The 26,831-nt window shown below is 42.2% G+C and overlaps 1 protein-coding gene across 6 annotated transcripts in view; it reads left to right on the forward strand.

Annotated features, from left to right (window-relative positions):
* TTC7B (tetratricopeptide repeat domain 7B) overlaps positions 1 to 26,831 on the forward strand; it is a 265,477-nt gene that overhangs the window by 114,391 nt on the left and 124,255 nt on the right. For all 6 annotated transcript variants that reach the window (XM_053601954.1, XM_053601955.1, XM_053601957.1 and 3 more), the window contains 4 exons: positions 370 to 448; positions 4,246 to 4,418; positions 14,272 to 14,335; positions 19,210 to 19,347. In XM_053601954.1, coding sequence (XP_053457929.1) covers positions 370 to 448; positions 4,246 to 4,418; positions 14,272 to 14,335; positions 19,210 to 19,347 — 454 coding nt within the window. The remainder of the gene's footprint in view (positions 1 to 369; positions 449 to 4,245; positions 4,419 to 14,271; positions 14,336 to 19,209; positions 19,348 to 26,831) is intronic.

Genomic DNA, 26,831 nt, shown 5'->3' on the forward strand with positions numbered 1-26,831 from the left:
CAGTGTTACTACCCACCTTTTAAATTAAAATACAGATTTCAGCCCCACTTTGCAGGACCCATCTACATTTGAAGGTAGAGTCTTGTAAGAGATCTTGATTTTTTTTTTTATTGGCCTCAGAACTGATTATCATATTTTTATTTTCTTAAGAAAAGTTGGTTGGGGTTACCAAGCACAAAAGACCATCGGTATTAAGACATATTTTTCAGAGTTGCCCAAAGATGGATCAACGTGTGCAGAATAACTGTTTGCTTAAAATCGAGCTAACAGCTTTTATGTAAACAAAAAAATGCATTGAAATATGCATACAAACTATTTAATATTGATACATACTAGATGGAAACTCTGTCAAATTCTATGTGCACACAGGAACTTGACGAGAGGCGTGGGAAGATTTAGAGAGATTCTCAGAGCAGTCGAAACGAGAACAACTCAAAACCTGCGAATGGTAAGTGTGACCAATGACTTGTTTGAGGCCGGCACAGTGCTTGCCTTGTCCCTGTTTACACTTGTATTTTTTTTATGAATATATAAACAGTAATTAACTCATTTAAAACATACGATTCAGGGATTTTTTTAACGTTTTCCCAGAGTTGTTCAGCTGAATAATACCTAGTTTCAGGACATTTTAATCAAAAGAACTTATGCTCGCTAGTAGTCACTCCCCCTTTTCCCCTTCTCTGAGCCCCAGGCAACCACTGATTTACTTTCTGTTTCTATGGATTTGCCTGTTTGGGACATTTTATACACATGGAGTTATACAATACGTAGGCTTTTGTGTCTGGCTTCCTTCACTTATCACAGTGCTTCAAGGGTCCTCCATGTTGCAGCATGGAACAGTATTTCTTTCCTTTTTATTGCCAAGTAATGTTCCATTGCATGGATATATCACATTATATTTATCTGTTCATCAGTTGATGGACCTTAGGTTATTTCCACCTTTGGGCTATTACGAATGATGCTCCTGTGACTGTTCACGTACAAGTTTTTGTGTGTTCTTTTCTCTTGGGTTTATACCTAAAAGTGGAATTACTGGGTCATATGGTGACTCTAACGTTTTGAGGAACTGCCTGCCAGACTGTTTCCCAAGTGGCTGCACCATCTTACATTCCCACCAGCAGTTACAAAGGTTCCAATTTCTTCGCATCCTTGCCAGCACTTGTTATCTTTAGTCGTAGCCATCCTAGTGGGCATGCAGTGATATCCCGGTTTGCTTTGGATTTGTACTTCCCTGATGGCTAATGATGTTGAGCATTTTTCATGTGGTTGTTGGCAGTGTTCTCTCCTGAAACATAAAAAGTGCAGCTGGTAAGGCAGGTAGACGGCAGCCCTCCTGGATGCCAGTGTGTTGAGGGGATTGGCTAGATGCTTATGATTCATACCAGCACCCACACAGAGCAATGCAGATTAGATCCTGAGGAGAGCTAGTTGTTTAGCTAATTATGTTGACTATAAAACTTAGAAGAGAAATATGAAAGAGTTAGGTTAAGGAGTTGATTAGCAGGTTGGCTCTCTTGTTCACTTGAAATCTCTCTTCCTTTTTAATTCTTTCCCTTTCCTATCCAGAGAGGTTCATTAATTATATCTATGCAGCTTACCCCATAGAGCCACAGGTATTTGGGTAAAGGTCTCGTGCGTATTAGAAGCTAAGCAGGCCGGGTGCGGTGGCTTGCACCTGTAATTGGCACTTGGGGAGCCCCTAGGCGGGAGATCACTTGAGCTCAGGTGTTTGAGACCAGCCTGAAGAAGAGCAAGAGCAACAGCAAGACCCTGTCTCTCCTAAAAATAGAAAAATTAGCCAGGTGTGGTGGTAGGTGCCTATAGTCTCAGCTACTCAGGAGGCTGAGGCAGGAGAATTGCCTGAGCCCAGGAGTTGGAGGTTGCTGTGAGCTAGGCTGATGCCACGGCACTCTAACCTGGGCAACAGAGTGAGGCTCTGTCTCAGGAAAAAAAAAAAGAGACTCTGCAAATGTCAGCTGTCACAATTGTATAGCAACCCCATGTAAGATTGCAGTTTCTTTTGTCTTTTGTCATCTATGCCATTGTCATCCCTTTATCATGAATCCTTTAAATGCCATGGGAAATTATTCAGCTGGGCAAGGCTAAGAGACTTATATCACAGGAAATAAAGCCGTAACTTCATTTGGTGTCTCTAGAGTTTCAGGATGTAGATGTACAACGTATGGGGCCAGATGGCTAAGCAGTAGGCTTTTCTAGAATCATGGGTATGAGACAATCTGAGCAACTTACACACCCAACTAAGAACTCAGTTGGCCCTCACTATTTATTTATATATTATTGATGTGATTTATAAGTGTCTTAGGAAGTTCAAACAAAACTCTTAGATTTTTAGATTTCTTCAAAGCAGAGGAACCTGCAAGAACATGGATAAAAATTGTTGCCAATTGCTTTTTTCTCTCAAATTGACCTGCTCCCAGCATTTCATAAAATTTCTTAACTGGTCAGTATAAGTAGCTTCTTCCAAGGCGTCGAAGCATGATGAAAGTAACTGATTAAATTGGCAAGTGTTTTCCTAATTGTTTTAAAAGTACATTTAAAAAGCTAAGGTTGCTGTGAGCTTTGATATCACAGCACTCTACTCAGGTGACAGCATGAGACTGTCTCAGAAAAAATAAAATCTGAGGAAAGTTATCTAAAATACATACAGGAAAATGAGAATTACTGTGAGCTGTCTAGCAATGGACAAGCAAGCTGTTGATGGAAGAAATTTTTACAATTTTAGAATTCCTGCATGGCAAATATATCCAGAAAATGAAGTTTCTTGTTCATTTTTTTCCCTTAAACATTTATTTCTCAGCTATAGTGAGTGGAAGTTATTTTTGCCAGTTGAAGTTCCCCACAGAAGTCATTAGCTTATATGATTGCAGTGAGATCAAAATGAAACTATAATGGAAGGTTTAAGAAAATAGTTGAGGAACTTTTTAGGTCCTGAAAATTGTGTTCTTAAGAAATCTTTACAGATTGCTCAGTTAGGGATGATCAGAGTGCATTTAATTTCACTTTTTATAGACATTTAAAACCAGTGGGTCTTTCTTGGAAATAATGGAGAAAATTGGCCTCTACCCAGTGGTTATCAGAAACCACTAGGCTGGTGATGGGGTGGCATTTTAGTTTCCTTGTGGTGTTTTAAGAGGTTGCACACAGATGAAAGCTTAGTCAAGTTCTCTTCTGGAGCTTTTTTAAAAAGGCTCATTCTCTGGGAAGATGGGGATTCTTTGTCTGCATCTTGTAAAGAATGGTAAAACTTGGCAGAAAGCCCTGCTGATAGAAGTTTTACTGTGCCACCTCTGGTTGACCCCGGGCAGTGTGGGCTACCCTGGGATGCAGCGCTTCTGTTCTCAGAAGGACTTGTCCTCTTCTTTGTCATCGGAAGATGATGAGCTGAATGATGGGATAGGCACTAGTCAACCAAATGCTTCTTAGTAACTGCCACGTACTGGTTCTATTCTAGGCAGTGGAGTCCCAGAGGGTGGACAAGGAGGACACGAGCCCGGGTATTTCTGGTTTCTGTTATGAGGAAGGAGAGATCCAACCAGCTTTGAGGAAAGGTCTTTTTGGATCCGGAACCCCAGTCCTCACTTTGCCTTCTCTATTGCACAAGGCCAGGAGGCCCACGTTGCACTGAGGACAGACAGAGCACTCAGGTGCTTAGTCCCAGGAGTGCAGCCATGAAGAGCTGGCCCTTGGTGTCTCTGAGAGGGAAAACATTCTAAATGTCTGCAGTGGACATCACATCATCAATGGGGAGATTTTTTTTTTTTTTAGAGAGAACATTATCTAAGTTGAGTACTGACTTTTTGCCAGGTTTGAGCTTTATTAGAAATCGATTAGAAGGTGATAAAAATGTCTTCAGGCCACCCATTATTTATAAGAACTCTTGGAAAAGGGTTTAGCTAAAAGTTTCTTTTGTTTTAGGTATAAAACATCTTTAGTATTCCAGAGTGTGGCCAGACAGGGCAGCATTTGAAGTGTGTGAGCTTCTTTTTATTGTTTTTCTCTCTGTTTTTTAAGAGTTTAGATGTCTTAGTGTATCATATTTACTTTTCTTTTTTGTCATAAACTGGTATAATTTTCATCATAAAAGTAAAAATTTTAAATCATGAGTCTTGCAATAGTGCTTAGTATGAGTGATGACATAAATATTTATGGAAAGAATGGCTGAGTGAATGAATGAATCATACAAAATAGACTCATCGCTGTGCTTTCCCTCCATTGTATCCCCAGACAATAGCCAGGCAACTGGCAGAGATCTTGTTGCGGGGTATGTGTGAGCAGAGCTATTGGAACCCTTTGGAGGAGCCGCCATGCCAGTCTCCTCTGGATGATCCTCTACGGAAAGGAGCCAACACAAAAACCTACACCCTCACTCGGAAAGCCCGTGTCTACTCAGGAGAGAAGTATGGAAGCTGATGTCCTCACTTATGGGACAGTGGATGGGAGGGAAAGTTGGTAAATTCAAGGAAAAGTACAAGGGCAGATTTTTTTTTCCCTAAAAGAAAACTAGCTGAACAAGTCTCATTTTCTAACTTAGTGGATACCTCATTACTTTTCATAGCTTTGGCAATTATCTGTGCACTAGTGGGGACCTTTTAGGTGGAAAAAGCTCTCATCTCAGTACTTGGCTGCCATTCATAGCCATCAGCATTGGTCTTTGGTATTTCTGTTCCATTTCTTTTTTTTTTGAAACAGTCTTACTTTGTTGCCCTCGGTAGAGTGCTGTGGCGTCACAGCAACCTCAACCCTAAGGCTTAAGCGATTCTCTTGCCTACGCCTCCCAAGTAGCTGGGACTACAGACACCTGCCCCAACACCCGGCTATTTTTTTGTTGTAGTTGTCATTGTTATTTGGCAGGTCTGGGCTGGGTTCGAACCCACCAGCCCTGGCGTATGTGGCCAGTGCCCTAGCTGCTGAGCACAGGCACCTAGCCTCTGTTCCATTTCTTATAAGAACCCCAGCATTATAGAGCAGTCACTGAAAATGCTTGTTTATAAGACAGAACTAACATTTTTTTCTTTTTTTCAACAGTAACTTTTTTTTTTTTTTGAGACAGAGTCTCACTTTATGACCCTTAGTAGAATGCCACAGTGTCACAGCTCACGGCAACCTCAAACTCTTGGGCTTAAGTGATTCTCTTGCCTCAGCCTCCCAAGTAGCTGGGGATACAGGCACCCTTCACAATGGCCCAGCTATTTTTTTTTGGTCATTGTTGTTTTAGCAGGCCCAGGCTGAGTTCAAACCCACCAGCCCCATCCAGTGCATGTGGCCGGTGCCCTAACCACTGATCTATAGACGCCAAGCCTCTTAAGCAACTCCTTGATCCTTTTTTTTTTTTTCTCCTCTTCCTGATTGATACATCCTTCCCTCTAAGCTTGTCCCATTGTACCCACCCTTGATTATACCCTCTACTTATTTTTGAAACTTCTTTTAGCATCAGGTTAGCCCATTATTATGATATCTCTCTTTATCTTTCTTTTTTTTAATTAATTAATTTATTTTTATTGTTAAATCATAGCTGTGTACATTAGTGCAATCAAGGGGTACAATGTGCTGGTTTCATATACCATCTGAAATATTCTAATCAAACTGTTCAATGTAGCCTTCATGGCATTTTCTTAGTTATTGTATGTAGACATTTGTATTCTGCCTTTAGTAAGTTTCGCCTGTACCCATTCTAAGATGCATCATAGGTGTGGCCCCACCCATTACCCTCCCTCCACTCTAACCTCCCCGCTCCCTTCCCCTTCCTTGGCCCTTTCCTCATACTCTTGTGCTATAGTTGGGTTATAGCCTTCATGTGAAAGCTATAATTTGGCTTCATAGTAGGGCTGAGTACATTGGATACTTTTTCTTCCTGAGATACTTTTTTTTTTGTTGTTCTTTGTTTGTTTGTTTTTTAATTAATTTATTTTTATTGTTAAATCATAGCTATGTACATTAGTGCAATCAAGGGTACAATGTGCTGGTTTCATATACAATCTGAAATATTCTCATCAAACTGTCCTTTTTTTAAGTCTTGTTCTGAACTGAACTGGATGTAAGGAGAATTAAATAATTTTAAAGTGATTGGAAGGTTATGTCTCTTTAGAATTTCTTTATCTTTTTAAGTTTTAAATTTGAGCCTTAATCACCTTGAAGGAAAATGGGCTAAAGAACCGCTGTCGTCTCAGCCTCGGGGCCGGGCCCAGGAAGCGGAACGCGGGAGGAAACGAGACAGTGAGAAGGGCTCGAGACAGAAACAGTTGCTGGCTCCTTCCCATTAGAGCCTTTACTTCCCATCTTTGCCCATTCCTACACAGACAAACCACGGTGGTTTTTCAGAATCTCTACGTGAAAGACAGGAGAACATGCCTAAATAAAGAGGGGAAACCTGTTTGGTTTTATCAAGTTGGAAAAATGGCTAAGAAGCTATAGGCTGCTGCTTCTGAAGCCCCCGGAAAGCACTGACAGAGCTGCGGTGACTGGATCCTTTCTCCATGTGTGACATCTGAAAAGGATCATTGCATATTGTATTGAAAATGATACATTCAAGGGGCAGGCAGCATTCCTCAAGATTGCTGCCTATTGATAATCCTCGTAAAGATTAAGAGGCATTTCTGTCCTTCATTGCCTTCTTCTTCAGTTCACTTTTCTTATGTGAAGTCAGACACATTATTATATTCTTAACCTTTTCTGCAGGCTTATTTTAATTTAGTTTTCATCCCCCCTTCCCGTGGCCTTGCTGAACCATACATTTGTTGAATTCACAGCCTATGTTTGCTCCTTAGTCCCTATCTGGATTCATGAAGCAATTCCCAATTGTCCTAGCAATTCCCAAACTCTCACTTTAAAAAGGCTGTCCTCTTATTATGAACTATTTAGAAGCAGGTCTGGGGTTCATTTTTTAAGCGATATTTACATCTTAAAAATAGACGGTAGAGGCAGCACCCATAGGTCAGTGCGTAGGGCACTGGCCACATACACTGAGGCTAGCGGGTAAACAACAATGACAACTGCAACAAAAAAAATAGCCAGGCATTGTGGCGGGTACCTGTAGTCCCAGCTACTTGGGAGGCTGAGGCGAGAAAATCGCTTAAGCCTAGGAGTTGGAGGTTGCTGTGAGCTGTGACACCACAGCACTCTACCCAGGGCTACAGCATGAGACTCTGTCTTAAAAAAAAAAAAATAGACCATAGAGTTTTCTCCTGCTTTAGATATTCTTAATAACCAAAGTGCCAAGTACATTAAGAAACTTAGTTCTCACCCTCTACTCTGATCCAGTCTGAGACACGAAGAGAGCTCTGTGTGTTGTTTGGGCACCATTCCAGCATGGCCCCATCTTGAAGACAGACAAGCTGAGAGTGAGTGCTGCCCACTTCTCCTCTGTTTCCTGAACCGATCAGACTCTGTCACCTCTAACATCAGACCCCCCTTCTGTGTTGAGAAAGCATGTTGAATTTTGTCAGCTACTTTTTCCACATCAGTTGAGATGGTCCTATGATTTTTGTCCTTTATTCTGGTGATGTGGTGTTTTACATTGATTGATTTTCAGATATTAAGCCAACTTGCTTTCTTGAGAGAAATCCCACCAGGTCGTGGTGTATAATCCTTTTCATTTATTGGGTTCTGTTTGCTAGTATTTTTGTATCTATATTCATAAAAAGTATTGTTCTGCAATTTTCTCGTGATGTCTTTGTTTCATTTTGGTATTTAAGATAATATCTGCCTCAGAAAATGAATTGGGGAGTATTTCCTCCCATTCTATCTTTTGAAAGAGTTTGTGGAGAATTGGTATTAATTCTTCTTTAAATATTTTGTAGAATTTGACAGTGAAGCCGTCTGAAGTTTTTTGAATACGAATTTAATCTCTTTACTTGCTATAGATCTATTTATATTTTCTTTTTCTTTTCTTTCTTTTTTTTTTTTAGAGACAGAGTCTCACTTTATTGCCCTCGGTAGAGTGCTGTGGTGTCACAGCTCACAGCAACCTCCAACTCCTGGGTTTAGGTGATTCTCTTGCCTCAGCCTCCCAAGTAGCTGGGACTACAGGCACCCACCACAATGCCTGGCTATTTTTTTGTTGCAGTTTGGCCGGGGCCGGGTTTGAACCCACAACCCTCAGTATATGGGGCCAGCGCTCTACCCACTGAGTCACAGGCACCGCCCCTATTTACATTTTCTGATTCTTCTTGAATCAGTTTTGGTGCTTTGGATCTCTCTATAAATTTATCTATTTCATGTAAGTTGTCTAATTTTCTGGCATACAGTTGTTCATAGTTTTCCTTTGTGGTTTTTTTAATTTCTGCCAGGTTGGCTGTTATGTACTCTCTTCTATTTCTCATTTAATAATTTTAGTCTTTTATCTTTCTTGGAGGTACAGTCCAAGTGAAAGTTTGTCAATTTTATCCATCTTTTTGAAGAACAAACTTTCTTTCCTGTTTTTTTTTTTTTTGAGACTGAGTCTCACTATGTCGCCTTTGGAAGAGTGCTGTGGCATCACAGCTCACAGCAACTTCAAGCTCTGGGCTTAAGTGATTCTCTTGCCTCAGCCTCCCAAGTAGCTGGGACTACAGGCGCCCACCACAACACCTGGCTATTTTTTGTTGCAGTTGTCATTGTTGTTCAGCTGGCCTGGGCCGGGTTCGAGCCCGCCAGCCTCAGTGTATGTGGCTGGCGCCGTAACCATTGTGCTACAGGCACTGAGCCAGAAAAACAAATTTTCAGTCTTTTTTTTTTTTTCCTGTTGTGATTCTGTTCTCTATTTCATTAATTTCCATACTCATCCTGTGACTTCAGTTACCAACATCAGTTTTTAGTTTTCCCATTATTGTGGGTGGTAGTTTTCTAATTTTGTATGTTTACAACTCTACTTCTTATCTGGATTATTGATAAAGAGAGAAAACCTGTTGGGTTTATATTTGCTTGGAGGCTCCCTTATTATGAAGGCAGGACTATCTGATTAATTAACACTGTGGCAGAAAGGATATTGTCACTAGTTTGGTTATGCTGGTTTAGAGGTGGAAAGGGGAGAGAGATAACTTTCAGACCTCATTTGGGCCATTTGTCCCAAACTCTTCCTTTCCACACAGTCTCTTATAAAAAATATAAGTACAAAGCAGGATTTACGTGGCAGAGATCTTGTAGCTCTAGCAAACCACCAGGACCACTCAGAATAGTTGGCTATGATGGGATATGAAAAGTGAGCTCTGTCGGGAATTTCCATCCCTGCCCACTGTGACCAGACAGAATGGATATAGGATGCTCCCCCTCTGCCCATCTTGAAATGTGAAAAGGAATCCAGTGTTGAAAGTTCTGGATAGCAGAAGAGGAGGGCTCACCTGTTGTGGGCCTGGTTTTCTTCCTTCTCTTTCTGTGAAGAGTTTTATTGGCTTTTGATTACTTGTTGTTAGGGTAAGCTTTTTTTTTTTTGACACATAACAAACAGAAAAACAAAAGTATAATTTTCACCAAGTGAACATATCCATGTAATGAGCATCTTCATCAGGAGTAGACATTGCCAGAACCTGGCGGCCCTGTTGGTGCCCTTTCCTGGTTACCATCCATCCAAGGGCAATCCTGGCCCAAATTCTATTACAATAAACAGTCCGGCCCATTTTTGAATTGTATGTGAATAGAATTATACAACATGTACTCTCTTATGTTTATTTTGTCTAACTTTATATTTGAAAGATTCAGCTCGGTGCCTGTAGCTCAGAAGTTAGGGTGCCAGTCACATGTTCCAGAGCTGGCGGGTTCGAACCCAGCCTGGGCCTGCCAAACAACAATGATAACTACAACCAAAAAATAGCCAGGCATTGTGGCGGGCGCCTGTAGTCCCAGCTACTTGGGAGGCTGAGGCAAGAGAATTGCTTAAGCCCAAGAGTTTGAGGTTGCTGTGAGCTGTGACTCCACGGCACTCTACTAAGGGTGACATAGTAAGACTCTGTCTCAACACAAAAAAAAAAAAAGAAAGAAAGATTCACCCGTATTTTTGTGTGTCACAGTAATTTTTTTATTGCTGCAGAGTATTACATTTTATGAGTGTCTTCCAATATATTGATCTGCTCTACTTGTGATGATTACTACGTATAGATGCGTAAGGATTCTCACTCTTGTCCCTAGTGTCTTGTAGATTCAGATAATGAATGAGTTGTTTCCCACTGGGGGCTGATAGTGCTGCTGTGAACGTCCTTGTGCATGTTTCTTAGTATGTTTCAGTAAGTGTACTTTCCTTTTATCCCTCCTTGCAAGGGCATTTGAGGTTACTTAGATAAGTAAGTACATATTAGACTAGATAATTAGGGCAAAGTAAAGCAGGAGCTTAAAACCCATTATTGTGGATGGTAGTTAATACTGGACAATATTTCCAGGAAGTGGATGATGAAAAGATGTACTGAGTGCTAGTGTCAGGCCTTGTGCTAAACTCCTTTGCAGGTCAAGGAGGAAACAGTGACCCTCAAGGAACCCTGAGTGTAGGTCTGGACTTCCTAGTAGCCAGCAGAAGTTTTTCCTAAAGATGGGGACATTGTTTAAAGTGGAAAGATGAAGTGTGTTGAGGGTCAGGATGGCATCTTGATGGCAGAACTGAAGCTGTGTACACGACCAGCTACACCACTGGTCTCCAGTGCGCACAGCCCACCTTCAGTCATGGTAACCAGGGACACAGAAGCCCTGTGCAAGGTCACGTACCGCGTGGGATTCGCCCAGTCCACTCAGCAGAGTGCAGCTCAGTGGACCAGGCTGATCCACATGAAGGACTCTTCTTTGTCCTGGAGGAGTTTTTAGCCTGTATAAAGTGGCAAAAAAGGGGAAGAACTGTGGTGTGGCCCTTTTCCTTTCTTGGTGCCCTCATCTTTGGGCACAGTCCTGGGATTTCACGTGTTCAGCAGACAGTGTGGTTTGGGGGAGGGGTGAGGTGGGCTTCAACCATTCTTGGTTTTGATTCTTTCAAGAAGTCTTATCCAGCTGACTGCCATTCAGAGGGTGTATTTCTCCAGAATTTATTTCCCTAGCAGTCTCCCAGCCAGGCATATTAAAATTATAAAGGCACATTACTAGACCTTGGAATTGATGTTATCGTTGTTTACAACTCAACTTTCTTGTGGGTTGGTGGTGTTCAAGGCCTTCCCTGAACCCAGGGTCCTGGCTGATGCTGATGACCTTTTGACATCCAACTTGTCATTAGTCATGTAATAGCTAGAGATGACAGAAGAGATGAAATGCAGTTCAATAAAAGTTGGGTTAATTTCTCTTGTTTGATTGTTTCCACCATGTACAGTAACATCTTTCACCTACCTAGGGAAAACTTTGTGAGCTATTATGTGGGAGCCCTTATTCCCTTTGTCTTCTATAGAATCAGATAATGAATTAGTAAAATTCATCCAAAGTAAGAAAATGACAGTCTGCCTAGAGGTCACCAGTGTGTTGGAGGAACGGCCAGGACTGAGATGCAGTCATGGCCTTCTCAGCCCAGCGGCAGCCCTGGCACTGCCGCCCCCTTTGCCAGCCCACCAGCTCTTGGGAGAAACCAGGACTGCGGTTTCTCCACTTCAAGGCTGATGCCCAGGCCCCAGGATCTCCCCCTCAGGCTCTTGGGCCCCAAAGAGAAGGTCATAAAAGAAAGGCCCCAAGAATTTTGACCATCTACCCTGGGCTCCATATTTCCCTGAGCAAGGAAGAGAGAAAGAATAGCCAGAAAGAGTTAGTCCCAGATTTCCTAGGGGGCCAGCCACATACTCTGGGGCTGGTGGTTCAAACCCTGCCCAGGCCTGCTAAACAAACAAACAAAAAAAAGCCAAGCATTGTCATTGTGGCAGATACCTGTAGTCCCAGGTACTTGGGAAGCTGAGGCAAGAGAATCACTTGAGCCCAAGAGTTTGAGGTTTCTGTGAGCTGTGACGCCGTAGCACTCTACCCAGGGTGACAATGTGAGACTCTGTCTCAATTAAAAAAAGAAAAGAAAAAAGCAGTAGTTACAGATTTCCTAATTAGTGAAGGAGGCTTTGAGTTTGTAGTTTTGCAGGCATGTTTCTCACAACTTCCCTTTCTCCCCTGCTTCTTCCTCCCAGCCCTGGGAGTTCTACAGTGCTCCTGAGTACCCGTCTGGCCTGCTGCCATAGGGAGGGTAGAGGAAGTAGAATTAGAATCAGTTAATGTGCTACTTGTTAGCAACTCTGGTAAAAATAACACAACCTAGCATTTAAGCAAGCTGGACGACTCAAATGCAATTTGGAGATTGTCCATGGACTGAATTGGCTGGTGTGAAGTCACAATTAGCATGGGTGCTCTCTCTTTTCAATTAGTCTGGAGTTGGATAATGCAGAACTGGCCCTGAAGAAAATGGTTAATGTTACTGCTTTATTTACAAGGCCCCAATTGCATGTAAGCACCAAGCATATCAGAAATGGTTGCTGGGCACATAGACACACAGACATACATGTGGAGAGGGTGTGTGTGGGAGGCACTTCTAAATCAAAGGGTTTAGGCTCTGCTTCTAAATGTAAGAGGAAAGAAGTAGTCTATCTTCTGAAAAACCCGTATCAGCTCAGGCTGACTCCGTAAGAAATCTTGATCCTCTTGAGCCACAGGGCGCCGGCCCCATATACTGGGGGTGGCAGGTTCGAACCCAGCCCTGACCAAAACTGAAAAAAAAAAAAAACCTACCTTGAAACATCTGGGCAGCGCCTGTGGCTCAAGGAGTAGGGCGCTGGTCCCACATGCCGGAGGTGGCAGGTTCAAACCCAGCCCCGGCCAAAAACCACAAAAAAAAAAAAAAGAAATCTTGATCCTCATTCTCAGACTAATCTTTTCTTAGAATTTTAGCCCCAGAAGAGCAATAGAAACCATCCCCGCTGGTGGCTTTCTCACCTCTGTGATGTCACAGTTGTCAGAAGAAGACCAAGCACTGTACGCTTTCTGGCTTGCTCTTTTTCATCCTTTGATGCAGTACAAAAATTGCCAGCACTTCAAAGACAACAAATATTAGCAGAAAGAGGGAGGGAGGGAGGGGGGTGGGGCCTTAGCGTGTGTCACACTTTATGGGGGCAAGACATGATTGCAAGAGGGACTTTACCTAACAATTGCAATCAGTGTAACTGGCTTATTGTACCCTCAATGAATCCCCAACAATAAAAAAAAAGAAAAAAAAAAAAAGACAACAAATATTTATAATTATTTGGAAACCTTTTTTTTTGGTCTTCTTTGGATAGAAATCTCTTCAGTTAAATGGTTGTGATGTTACCCCTGGGAAGATGTAAATTTAGTTTTTTATTTAGTATCATATTAAAAATATTTAAGAATCTTCTTCTTTTTTTTTTTTTTTGCAGTTTTTGGCTGCGCTGGATTTGAACCTGCCACTTCCAGCATATGGGGCTGGCGCCCTATTCCTTTGAGCTACAGGCACCGCTCAAGAATCTTTTTTTTTTTAACCAAATTTACTTTAATTTAATGCGAACTCTTCTTCATTCCATGAGAAAAGTTCAGTTTGGCCCAGTTGGTGATTACATTCACAATTCTACTCAATGGATTCTAGAGCTTTAGAAAAGGAGGGAAAAGATGCTGCAAGTCTTTAAAAGTGTTTACAGCACCCAAAAAATAGGATGTAGAGAATGTAGATTGGGGTTATGTTTAGGTTTTTTATTGTTCTCTAATCGTGAGCAACATTGAGCTTAAAAGCTTTTTCTTTTAATCCAAGATTTTAGAGTTCAGCCAAATTCCATAAAATAGATTAATAAGACGGCTCTGGCATGCTACCCCATAATAAAACATGTGTGTTTAAGTAAGATAGCTCACTAAGTTGTTACAGTATTAGGGAAATTATTCAAACTCCAAAACTGCTTCTAATCTCCTTTCATCTAAATGACAATATAAGATATGCCAGTTAGCAGGTGACAGGTAAGCAGGATACTGTTAGTGACATGTCTGCAGTTTATACCTGCATAATGGGTTCAGGAGAAAGCTTGTGTTATTTAGATACTATCAGTTTATAGAGATCAAACTTTCTGCCTCTGTAATAGTGGCATATATTATTTGGGCTTTTAAACTTGGTTTTTACAACTTTACCCTTCTGCCTATTAAAATGCATAGCTAAAGTGTATTCCATAGATTACCATAGAAAATAGGCAAATTAACTCAAGTGTCTAAATTATACAGTATTTTTCCTGGGTTTTATATAAAAATCAAAAAGCTTTTAGCATTCAGTTCTGCTCATATTTGTATATTTTGTGTTATTTTGAACTTGCCACACATATATCAACATTGGTTTTCTTTTTACAGCATTTTTTGTCCTCAAGAAAATACTGAAGAAGCCCTGTTGTTATTGCTAATCAGTGAATCAATGGTAAGTGGAATATGTTTTTATACTGTTCTTTTTCTGTCCTATAGTCTTTTTTTATATGATCATTCCATTGGTGAGGTGGCTTTTTTCTTGGGAGAAAATAGTTTCTAGAGGGGATACCTGCGTGGGAAAAAACAGTAGAGGTTTAAAGAGAGGGTTGTTTCTTTTTTTTTTTTTTTGGCCGGGGCTGGGTTTGAACCCGTCACCTCTGGCATATGGGACTGGCACCCTACCCCTTGAGCCACAGGCGCCGCCCGAGAGGGTTGTTTCTTAATTCTTGCATTTGCTAGTAATGTTCCTCATTCAGCCTGGAGAGTGACACCTCTCCTTTCCAATTAGCAGGTATCTTAGTTCATTCATTCATTCACCAAGTATTAGTTGAACACTAAGGCAATCATTTGTTCATTTAATCACAGATAAAATGACCACCAAAGGAATCTTAAAAAGAGAAAGAAACTCCCAATAGACAACCATTACGACCTCTCTTACTTTGCCCTGGTGTGAGGGAGAATTTGGGGATAAATCACTTGTTGGGCGTATGAACCTCTGGTTTGGTTTACACAGCAGGAGCTGATGAAATGGTCTCGTCTTCTCACACTGTCTCTCCAAGTTCGCACCTGTTTCCAGGCATTGCAAGTTCCCAGGCTGTGAGAGCTTACTCTTATGACCTGGCCATGCTGTTGTGAGGGGATTTTTGCCAGATTATCTGATTCTTTTGAAACGTTTTCTTAGTGTTTGGCCAGGATACTGAATTTTAAGTCTAAAATTACATCGTTCATCATTTATTTGGTTTCTACTCTGTATATCACATGGCATTATGACCCTGGCTTGAAATCAAAAGTAGTATGTGTTGTAATAGTTAATACCTCAGCAGGTAAACTATGTGTGCTGAGCACCTCAGCAGAACGACAGCTTCTGGAACTTGAACGGACCTAGAGAATATCATGTCCATTTACGTCACTTTACAGATGGGGAACCTGGAGCTCAGAGCAGGTGAAATGTGTGCACCGCGCAGTGGTCTAGCGCTCCTTCTGGCAGGGTGTGCTCACCTGTCCTCATAACTTCACCCGACCAGGCAGGCAGGGGGAAGAAAGGAATCATAACTCAAGCAAGAGAAGGTGTTTCCCTTCTTCCCCTTCCAAACACACTGTTCAATTGAAGGTACAAAATATTCTGGGTGGCTCGGCGCCTGTGGCTCAAGCGGCTAAGGCACCAGCCACATACACCTGAGCTGGCAGGTTCGAATCCAGCCCGGGTCTGCCAAACAACAATGACGGCTCCAACCAAAATACTCTGGGTGAAAAAGACTTAGAAGTGGAGCACAAGAAGAATTTTCATGTGCTGAGAGCAGGAGGGATCAGAGAAGGCTGTGAGTAGTCAGGGAGGGTAGCTCTCTTGTCTCAGTTTAAAACTTGGGGCTTTCTTGTTCTGTGGAATGGCCCAGAGATGTTTACAGGAATAGGACTGCTTGAGTTACCATTTCCTTTTATTTGGAAGCTCTTTGGTGTCATTGAGATTCCTCTCAAGGAAACAGCTTGGCTCCTCTTGCCTTGACTGTCACCTGGTAACTTAGGCTGATGTTATTTAAATTCTCTATTGTGCATTGGCACAGTCAGGGAGAAGGCACATAGGGACCAGGCCAGCACTTGGTGGCATCGAGTGAACGAGCCTCACCAGGCTTCATCACTGCTTCACTCCTAGCTAACATTCCCTTGTACCAAGCTGGGTTCTTCAGAGCTTGGCAGTTAGTTTCCTGTAGGCAAACTTGGCTGGTTATGGTGTAAAAGTTGTGAAAGCGTGGTGACCATACATTTTGGATTACTTGGACAATTCTGATTGTCAGATCATGTGTTCAAGTCTAGAATTTGGAAGATGTGACTACGTCTCTAAAACACTTGTTGTAAGTGTAGATGTCTTTGGAATGATGTGTACAACTCACTTGCTTCTTACTTGAAGTGATAGAAGCTAATAATATTCAAAAGTTGAGATCTCCTTGAGACAGTCACATTCGGCTCTATGGTATTTAATTTCCAGAAAAGTCTCTTCAGGGGGTAGTGGAATCCAGCAGTGTCATCAGTTGGATGACACAAAGGACTAGGTTTCTTTTTTTTTTTTTTTGTAGAGACAGAGTCTCACTTTATGGCCCTCGGTAGAGTGCCGTGGCCTCACACAGCTCACAGCAACCTCCAACTCCTGGGCTTAAGCGATTCTCTTGCCTCAGTAGCTGGGACTACAGGCGCCCAGCGAGTAGCTGGGACTACAGGCGCCCGCCACAACGCCCGGCTATTTTTTGGTTGCAGTTTGGCTGGGGCCAGGTTTGAACCCGCCACCCTCGGTATATGGGGCCAGGGCCTTAACGACTGAGCCACAGGCGCCGCCCACAAAGGACTAGGTTTCTAACCAAAATAGTTGTGTTCTCCCTGTAAGCAGTAACATAAAATGTAGGTAGAAATCTAAAATCAGTTGTTGTTCAAAGCCTTTTTTCATGTCCTTTGACGCTTTGATTTCTGATTTTTAGATAGAAAATGAATGTGCTCAATTTCAGAACCAAAATGAAAATTGCTGCGTTTTTTTTTTAATGTCTGAGAAAATTGTCTTCTTTGTTGGTTCTGACTTTAACTTAGATGCATAAATTTGTCCATGATCTCTCCGCCTCCGAGAAATCATTTGGAATTATATAGCTTTCTCACTGCAAGTCAAATTACTTTTCCTTAAGAGAAGGGCATTACTGAACTAGTTTGCACAACTACCACAGAGACAATATCTGGGATATTTATTATTTGTGGTTCTGTTAGAAGTTCTGTATTATACCTTTTTATTTATTTTTTTTTTTTGTAGAGACAGAGTCTCACTATACCGTCCTCGGGTAGAGTACCGTGGCGTCACACGGCTCACAGCAACCTCTAACTCTTGGGCTTACGCGATTGTCTTGCCTCAGCCTCCCGAGCAGCTGGGACTACAGGCGCCCGCCACAACGCCCGGCTATTTTTTTGTTGCAGTTTGGCCGGGGCTGGGTTTGAACCCGCCACCCTTGGCAGATGGGGCCGGCGCCCTACTCACTGAGCCTAATCAAAAGATACAGATTCTTTTTTTTTTAGAGACAGAGTCTCACTTTGTTGCCCTCAGTAGAGTGCTGTGGCATCACAGCTCACAGCAACCTCCAGCTCTTGGGCTTGGCGATTCTCTTGCCTCAGCCTCCTGAGTAGCTGGGACTACAAGCGCCTGCCGCAACGCCCAGCTATTTTTTTTTTTTTAATTGCAGTTTGGCTGGGGCCAGGTTTGAACCTGCCACCCGTGGTATATGGGGCCAGTGCCCTACTCACTAAGCCACAGGCACCGCCCCAGATTCTTTCTTTAGAAATGAAAAAGTACATTTGTTATAAATTGAAAATGTCTTAGGAATAGTATCTTTTTTTCTTTCTTTTTTTTTTTTTTTCTATTTTGTTCTCTTCCATGCATTGGTTTCAGTATAGGACATTTATAGCAAATAAACAAAACAAGATCATTTACAGTAGGCCCCATTTACATCAGATATTCTTTTGTTGGGCTCAAAAGGCAGTCTTAACAAGAAAAACTTAGAATGAAATCTTCAAAAGCAGGTTTATTTCCATAAGAGATGACTCACTTTGTAGGAAGTGGCCTGTCTTATGTATTCTTATTTGTCTTTGACATTTAAGAGGAAGGAATTTTAAAGTGAGTAAGTACTGATGGATGGCTAAATGTAAATGCCTTGGACTCACACACTAAAAGAAGGCATTTTGTATCATTAGTGAGAAGGAAGGTGGGTGTGTGGGCCTTTCAGAATGTCAGGCAGGTGGATAAACATCAGAGTGCCAGGACAGATGACCTCGGGACCTCATGCACCACTTTCATGAAAAGGCTTGAGCAGCTCTTGCTCTGCTCCTAGGGGTAGATGAATCTGGAGACTTCTGTTAACTAGCGGGAAGGAAAAGCGGGCAAAATCTAACTCTGTTGAGTACGAACTCCCTATTAGGGAAAAAAGGAGAATGAACTAGCTGTTGAATCTCTAGTACATATGATATATCTGGAAGAATCTGTAGAGAAATTAAATTTCAGGAGTAATGGAAACAAGTTGCTATAAAGAACATTTGTTTTCTGGGTAGATGAGATTAATAAGTTCAAATGTGCCTGATTTATTTCTGTGCTAAGCAGTAGAGATGTGAAATTGACAAGGTCTTCCCTTGAGTCCTCTGTAATGATACCTTTTAAAAGAAAAATCTGCTTATTTCTTGTTTTCTCTTATACATCTATTTTGTGCTTCCCTAAAAAAGATTGAATTAGTACTTGTGGTCTGTTCTAGTCAAGATGTAGTATAGGGATTTGAATATTGCTGGGTAATAGAGGGAAAGTATGATATAATATCTCTGTAGGACTGATGGAATTTGATGACACCATCTGGTAGTGGGAGATGCAGGGCTGGGAATTTTCTCCCACTCTTTAATATACAGCAGAAGCAGGAACTACAGGTAAGATACCGCAGGGCCTCATTCGATGGATGAGTCCACTGCCCTAGAGCACAGCTGTGTCTTCAGTGAGGCTGGCTGTGAATCTGAGCCCATGGAAACTCTCCCTGCTTTGCATCAGCTCCCAGAGCTTTCTCCAAACACCTGCCGACAGGTACACGTGCCCCAGTTTCACACCTCCAGTACTTCAGTATTGGGGCCATATCACATGCCATGTGCTGTGGTCCACAAGGGGAGTTTGAATAAATGACCTGAGGTCACACTCCTGGTCTTATCTCTAGCCCCTGGGAAAACTGTTAGGGGCAAGAGGGCCTAGGTGGCTTCTCTGGCACTCGGTGACAGCTGTGTCCCTGGGCTAGCTCACCATCTGCTTCTCTTCCATTTTGCTTTCAGGCTAACCGCGACGCTGTGCTGAGCAGGATACCTGAGCACAAGAGCGACCGCCTCATCAGCCTGCAGAGCGCATCTGTGGTCTATGACTTACTGACCATCGCTCTGGGGAGAAGAGGCCAGTACGAGATGCTGTCAGAGGTACAGCGGCTGAGTCTGCTGGACTTCCAGGTGGTGGTTAGTGGTCTGGGGATGATCCCAGGGCAGGACGGTGAGATCTGACCGTGGGTCCCCCTCTACCTCTGGTGGCTCTGTGACGTTGGGCCAGTCGTTTATTTTTGGCTTCCTCCTCTGTAAGTGGGCATTGGGCTAAATGATGAGGTAGTAGAATTGATCTAGTTTCTTATCACAAGTGGTCCATAACCCACCAGGCAGGGAGTTTGTGTGTGAGGAAAGGCAAGCATTTCTCAAGCAGTTTCTTTTTCAGTTTATTTCCATCATAACCAAAAATCTTCCATCTGTGACATTAATTTCCTTATAAAATAGGTTTCGTTTAAAGTATCCATGCAGCTCCCAGTGAAATGGTGATTTCAGGTGCAGGGTATCATGTTGGCTGATACGGACTGTTTCTCATATAAAGTAAACACTGTCTACGTTTAGTTTTCTTTGTTCAAAATGGATCCTAGTGGATTCCAGACCTGTGCAAGGTGCTGTCATCTTCTCCCTCCCTTGGTTTCTAAGAAACACTTCAGATGGAAGCTTGACTTCTTCCCAGTTTCACATGAAGCCGGTTAATCTTAGGCTACGGTCCTGCATTATTAGGTGGCTTCCCAGAATACCCCACTCCGCCAGGGTGAGGCTAAATACGTAATGCAATCATTTTATCTTTTCTTTAGCAAAATAAAGAGACAGTGAGTGACAAAGAAACAACCTATTTTGTTAAAAGGAACTTTTCCATGTTATTTATCTTTCTTTTTCTAAATTTATACCCATTGCAACAGCCTCTGGGCATGACAGGGAATGAAATACAGTAACAGATTGGCTGAAATCAGATAAGTGCCCGACTCAACCTCCAGCCTGCCAGTGCGTCGCCACATTAGGCAGGAACCTTGGGGAACAGATGAGCCTGCGTGGCTTGAATCTTTTTTTAGTCTTTGGTTTGGTGACTATACAGGGCAATGGTTACTCAGCCTTTAGAAAAAATAAAACAAACTCCTCACAATCCAGCTGGATAAAGCAGTGTGTACAGATGCCCCTATCACATGTGGCTCCCCCCACCCCGGGCCTCTATCCAGGTTTGAGATTGGCCTGGATTGTTCATCACGAAGCAGTTTGAGCCCTCTTTGGGTGCCCTGCTTTCCTGGACCTCCTCCTTCTGATCAGTCTAGTTTCTGTCATCTGTGTCTGCCATGAAACTCACCTGTGGGGACTATACCACCAGCTCATAGTTGTATTCTTCTCAGGTGACTCTTTCCTCCAGACAAGTCCCTGAACCCCTCTCTAGGTCTAGGGATGAGAGCAGTGTGCGTGCCTGCCTCCATCCCATCATGTAGCAACGTCACCTTTCACAGCTTGAAGTGAGGAGCTCGAGGTGGCCGGCCTGGTTGACCAGATGGATGGCCCCTGCCCATGGGTTTCTTATCATTCTGTGAATGACTCTAGGGGCAGCTGTTACTTAGCAGATTCCTCTGGGGGCCCCAGCTCTCCAAGCATGCCATCCTAGGAGCTTCTTTTCCCCCACATGACTTCCATCTTGATATTGCATGCTACTTCCATCCTGTGGTGACAACCTGAAATCTGAGTCACTGGAGAGTCTGGTTGCTGGAGCCTCTGCAATTCAGACCTTTATCCCACTAGTCATATTTAAAATGGTGGAGACGGTGCCAAAGATTGCTTCAGAACCTTTGTTCTGGAAGCAGAAGATGTTAGAAGTGGAGAGTGGAGGACAGGGGAATTTATCATTGTATATCCTCTGGAGTGTTTTGAATTTTCTATCATATCTGTATTTTATCTATTAAAAATATAAATCAGTTGATAAAATATGATGAATGTTTATTTGTTAGAGAACATTTATTTCTTCAACACATATGTGCTGTCACCTGTTCTGTGTCGGGGGCTGTGATTAAGGCTGGGGATACAGCCATGAGCGAGGGGTGGCCCCTGTCATCCTAGACAGAGTCAACCAGACAACAGGCACAACACCCAACATGGCCAGCCCTAGGGAGGGTTCGGCATAGCTTCTGCATCCATCAATACAGGGTGTGGGTACTTGGCTTCAGCCTTTCTTGCTCTTTCTACATAGGCACTTGGAACTTCCCTCAGCAAAGACAACTGTGTTAGCTCAGCTCTTGTAACTAAAACAGATGTCATAGGAAAAGGATGAAATCCTACAGCATCTCAAAGCATCTTGGTCCATCTTTACTGGGACTTTTCTGAATCCGTTTGGCTTTTTGCTGTCATTCTCATTTGCCTTTCCATTTTCTTAGGACTTAAAGTGAAAAGGGTAATTGGATTTTGCTTTAACTGAAATAAAATTCATGTAAACTTAACCATTTTAAAGTATATAATTCGCTAGCATTTAGCATATTCACCCGATTGTGCAACCAACCTCTAATTCCTAATCATTTTCCTCACCCTAAAAGGAAACCCCGTACTCAGTAGGCAGGCACTCCCCATTCCTCACTCTTACCTAGTGCCTGTCAACCACTCAATTGCTTTCTGTCTCTGTGTCTCTACCTATCGTGGGTATTTATACAAATGAAAATATCTAATATGTATCTGGCGTCTTTCACTTAGCATAATGTCTTCAAGGTTCTACATACTGTAGCAAGTATCAATACTTCATTCCTTTTCAAGGAAGAATAGTAGTACTCCATTATGTAGATATACCACAATTTATTTTTTCATTCATTAGTTGATGGGAATTTGAATTGTTCTCACCTTCTGGCTACCATGCATAGTGTTGCTGTGAGGGTAACTGGATTTTAAACTTTCCCTATGACCTTTCTTTGGGCCCAACAAATGTTAGTGATTGTCATTGTTACTCTTCATTACAACTATTTTAAATTGCACACAAACGTTATGGCTATCCTGTATTATACTTCCTGTCTTCATCTCCATCACCAGGGCAGTTTTTCTAAGACATAGCTACAGACATGTCATCCTTCTGTTCAGAAATATTCAATGGCTCCCCTCTTCTTTTTTTCTCTTTTTAAATTTTATTTTGTTTTCCTTTGCTGCCATAATGAAATTGACTTAATTGCTTATCTGCCACATTCATACCTCGCATGCTCCTTAAAGGATCAAACAATAGATACAAATGTAGGAAAAAAGTAAAAGTCCTTTAGAATCCAGCTATCCTGAGATAGATGATTATCCATTGACGTTTTAGAGACCACCTATCTCTATGAATAAATGCATGTGCATCATATGTGTAAGTTTATGGATTGGGGTAGTACCCTATACTTTCTTTTAGATATTCCCCATCTCTCTTCTCCTGTCCTTTGGTACCCAGCCTATCCCTGCATCCTCAATCCCAAACCTGGTCATCAGCCTACTGTGTCCAGGGTCATAGGCTCTAGGCAAGGGGGTCCAGCCTTTTTTCTTTTCTGCCACACATTGGAAGCATAAGATTTGTCTTGAGCCACACGGTAAATACACAAACACTAACAAATGCTGATTAGCAGAAAAAAGGTCCATGCATACTTTTTGTGATATCTGACACCATGGATAAGAAAAAAAAGTCCTCACAAGATCAGCCTGTGGCCTTCCGCTTGCAAGTTAGATATCCCTGCTGGAGTCAAAGCTCTCTGGTCTGAGTTCTGGATCCGCCACTAACAGATGTGTTATCCTGGCAAGTCATTTACCTCCTATACTTTAGTTTCCTTTCTTATAAAGTAGGAATAATAATTGTGTATGTCTCAGAACAAGCAGGAGTTTGTTAATCCATGTAAATTACTCAGAACAGAGCAGCACTTACAGCTCATGAAATGGCAGCTGTATGCTGCTGCTGCAGTTATTACCACTGTATATGCAGGAGTTTCCAGGCACAGGGGACACAGCAAAATAAACAAACAAGATCTTTTGCCTTCAAGAAATTTCCATTCTAGTTGGAGAGACCAAATAGAAACACATGAAAAGGTAAACAGATAACAGAAGACGTCATAGTGCAAGGAGTGTGAATTGCCGGGCAGATGGAATAGGCCGAACACAGCAGAGTTTGCAGGTTAAGGGTGCTGGGGTAAGATTATGAGCAGCTGTATGTATGAACTGGCTCTTTAAGGCCTCCTGGGCATTAAACAGTTTAAGAGAGACATCCTTCCTCCTCAGGCTGGCAAAAGTATGAAGGACGCTGGGCTCAGGGGCTGGGAACCTTTGGGCTTGCTCTCGTAAAGGAGAGGTAGGAGAGAATGTTGTAAAGAAGATATGGGGCCCAAGTGTCAGCACCACCACCTGTGCCCCTAGCAGATGGGATCCCACCACTTCACCCCGTGGTCTGGGAGCAGGTCCTCTGTGACCCAGAAACATTACGAGATCTTCCTCTGGAGTCCTTTTATGAATAGCGTAAACAGCCATGCGTCTGTCGTGAGACGAGGTCTTTCCTTCCTCACCCTGTCTTCTCATTTTCCTTTCTCGTCTCCAGCCAGCATCAACTCACACATCAGAACAAGGTGTGTTTTCCTTCCTCCTGGTGCCTCTTGGCCGACCTGGGCCCACAGGCACCACAGACGGGAGGGGACCTCTGCTGCCATTGCCAGCACATCATCTTTCCTTCCATCTCTCCTCCTGTCCACGGGCAGTGGCTGTGTTGGGCAGCACTGTGCAGACCCAGCCTTTTAAGATGTGTGCTTATGGTGGGGAGCAGAGCTCTCTTCCCCTAGGAAGCTGTCCTTTCTGTACACTTATTCAGGATGTGAGGCTGTCTCCCCTCTCCAGACCGACTGCCCGTGTGTTCCTGCATCACCATGCCGTTCTTCCCTTCCGAGCACTGTTCAGCCGGATACTGGGCAAGGAGCGTTGTACAGATGAAGCACAAACCAAAGGTTGTCACAGCCTCATTCTGACAGGTTTAAATAGAAGCACAATGTTTACCGTATCTCCAGTGCTGTGAGTTTTCATGTTTTTTAAAGACTAATTGTGAGCCCTGCTGGAAGGTTTGTGTAGGAAGGAACACTTCTTTTTTTCTCTTCATTTTAAACAGCAGCACTAGTTGGCATGACAACCGCGCTATTAAAAGTAAAACAACAAGCACCGCTTCATCTGTTTTTTTAGAATGAACCCAAGTTGCTGAGGTTTGTTTCTCAAATTTGACTATTAATGGCTCCATTTTGACGGACTATTATGGGGTCCTATTTGAAGGTTGTAATATATCCCCCCTACATAGACATAGCAGCTTTAAAGACAAAGTATTTTTATCTTTCCCATTGAACTCATTTTCATTTGTTTATGGTAAATCTCAATAACACTGTGGTTCTATGGGTAGAACTTCTGGCTAGTGATTGTACCGAGGGGACATTTACACCTCCTTAACCTAAAATCCCTTTAATCAGGGAGTATTTTAAAAAACACTGCACATCTAACTAAGTCTGCTTAATAGGCCTCATGCAGCCCCACTTGTACAGCACAAACCCAGCCTTGAGCTAGGTGCCAAGTCTTTAGAAGGCCGCAGTGTGCATGATGCAGACAGAGCCACAGACTGCTGAGAAATCAAGATGGGGTGTTTGGCTCATGGTAGGTGCTCAGAAAAGACTTGCTGAATACACCAATACTTCAAAGCCAATGAATGCTCTCATTCTGGCCCATTTTCTTTGAGTTTAGAGGTTCCTAGAAGGGAAATGGGCTATAGAGGAAGGGATGGGCTCAGCGTGGGAGCACCTGGACAGATCCCAGCTCTGTTGCAGCTCCTTGGTTGGCCCAGTAGGGATCACGCGTGCATCATTTTTAAATGACAGCCTGCCCCGAAGAATTTCAGCCTCTGACTTGGCCCCAGCGATCTCCATTCTCACCATTAAGGAAGGGTTCTTTTGAATTAAGGTCTGCTTTCTTCTCAAGGCCCTCGGTCAAAATACCAGTACTCTTGGGAGGAATAGAAGTGGTTTACCCTTAGGGTAGTGTATGCAGAGAAACATTCACAATGGTTTGGAACTATCATCACTATTTCCAAAGTTTTCCCTCATGCTAAACAGAAGTTCTGTACCCATTAAGCAATAACTTCACATTTTCTTCTCCCCCCACACCCTGGTAACCTCTAATCTAATTTCTGTCTCTGTGAATTTGCTTATTCTAGGGACTTCAAGTAAATGGAATATTGCAATACTTGCCCTTTTATGTCTGGCTTATGTCACATAATCAAATGGTTTCAGGGGTCAGCCATGTTATAATACATCTTATAGCGTGTATTAGAACTCCATTCCTTTTATGGCTGGATAATGTCCTGTTATATGCTGTGCCACATTTTGTTTATCGTTCATCTGTTGATAGATACCTGGGTTGTTTCCACCTTTTGGCTGTTGTGAATAGTGTTGCAGTGAACATTGGCACACACATATTCAGATTCTTCTTTTGAGTTCTTTGGGTGTATACCTAGTAGTGAATTTGCTAGGTTGTACTGTAATTCCATGTTTAGCGTTTTGAGGAAGGGCTGCCAGTCTGTTTTACCCAGTGGCTGAACTGGTTTTCATTCCTACTAGCAATACACAAAGGTTTCAAATTCTCCACATCCTCACCAACACTTGCTATTTTTGTTTTTCGGATTTTGGTAGGTATGAAATACTATCTCATTGTGGGATTGATTTTTCCCTTCACTAATGATGATGTTAAGCATCTTTTCATGTCCTTATTATGCATTTGTATATTTTCGATGAAATGACTATTCAAGTCCTTTGCTCGTTAAAAAAATATTTTTGTGTTTTTGTTATTGGGTTACGGTTGTCCTTTATTGTAAATACGATAGTACACTCTGGTCAGAAGTAAGATTTGCAAATATTTCTTTCATTCTTTAGGTCATCTATCCACTCGATAATGTTCTTTAATGTGCATAAGTTTTTAGTTTTAAGTTCAATGTATCTATTTTTTCCTTTTGTTGCTCATGTTCTTGGTGTCATTTCTAAGAATCCATCTCCAAATCCAAGGTCATGAAGGTTAACATTTCTTTTTTCCTCTATGTCAGGAGTTCTACAGTTTTTGCTCTTATATTTAGGTTGTTAACTCTTTTTTAATTAATTTTCATATATGGTGTGAGGGAGGAATCCAATTTCATTCTTTTGCATATGGAAATCCAGTTGTCCCAGCACTGTTTGTTGAAGAGACTATTCTTTCTCCTAGTGAGTGGACGTGGCACCCTTGTCAAAAATCAATTGGTCAGAGATATATGGAATTTTTCCCAGGATCTTAATTCTATTTCATTTGTTTATGGATTTGTCCTAAGCAATACCATACTGTTTTGATTTCTGTGGCTAATTGTTAAGCTTTGACATTGGGAATGAAAAATATGAACTGTGTTCTTTTTAAAGATTGTTTTGTCTATTCAGGGTCCCTTGTAGTTCCAAATGAATTTAATTCAAGGATAGGCTTTTCCATGTCTGGGGGGAAAAGATTGTTGGAATTTTGATGGGGATTATGTTTAGTTTGTAGATTGCTTTGGATAATATCACCATCTCAACAATGCCTCGTGTTTTAATATCTGA

The sequence above is a fragment of the Nycticebus coucang genome, chromosome 9 (assembly GCF_027406575.1).
Source record: "Nycticebus coucang isolate mNycCou1 chromosome 9, mNycCou1.pri, whole genome shotgun sequence".
NCBI lineage: Eukaryota > Metazoa > Chordata > Mammalia > Primates > Lorisidae > Nycticebus > Nycticebus coucang.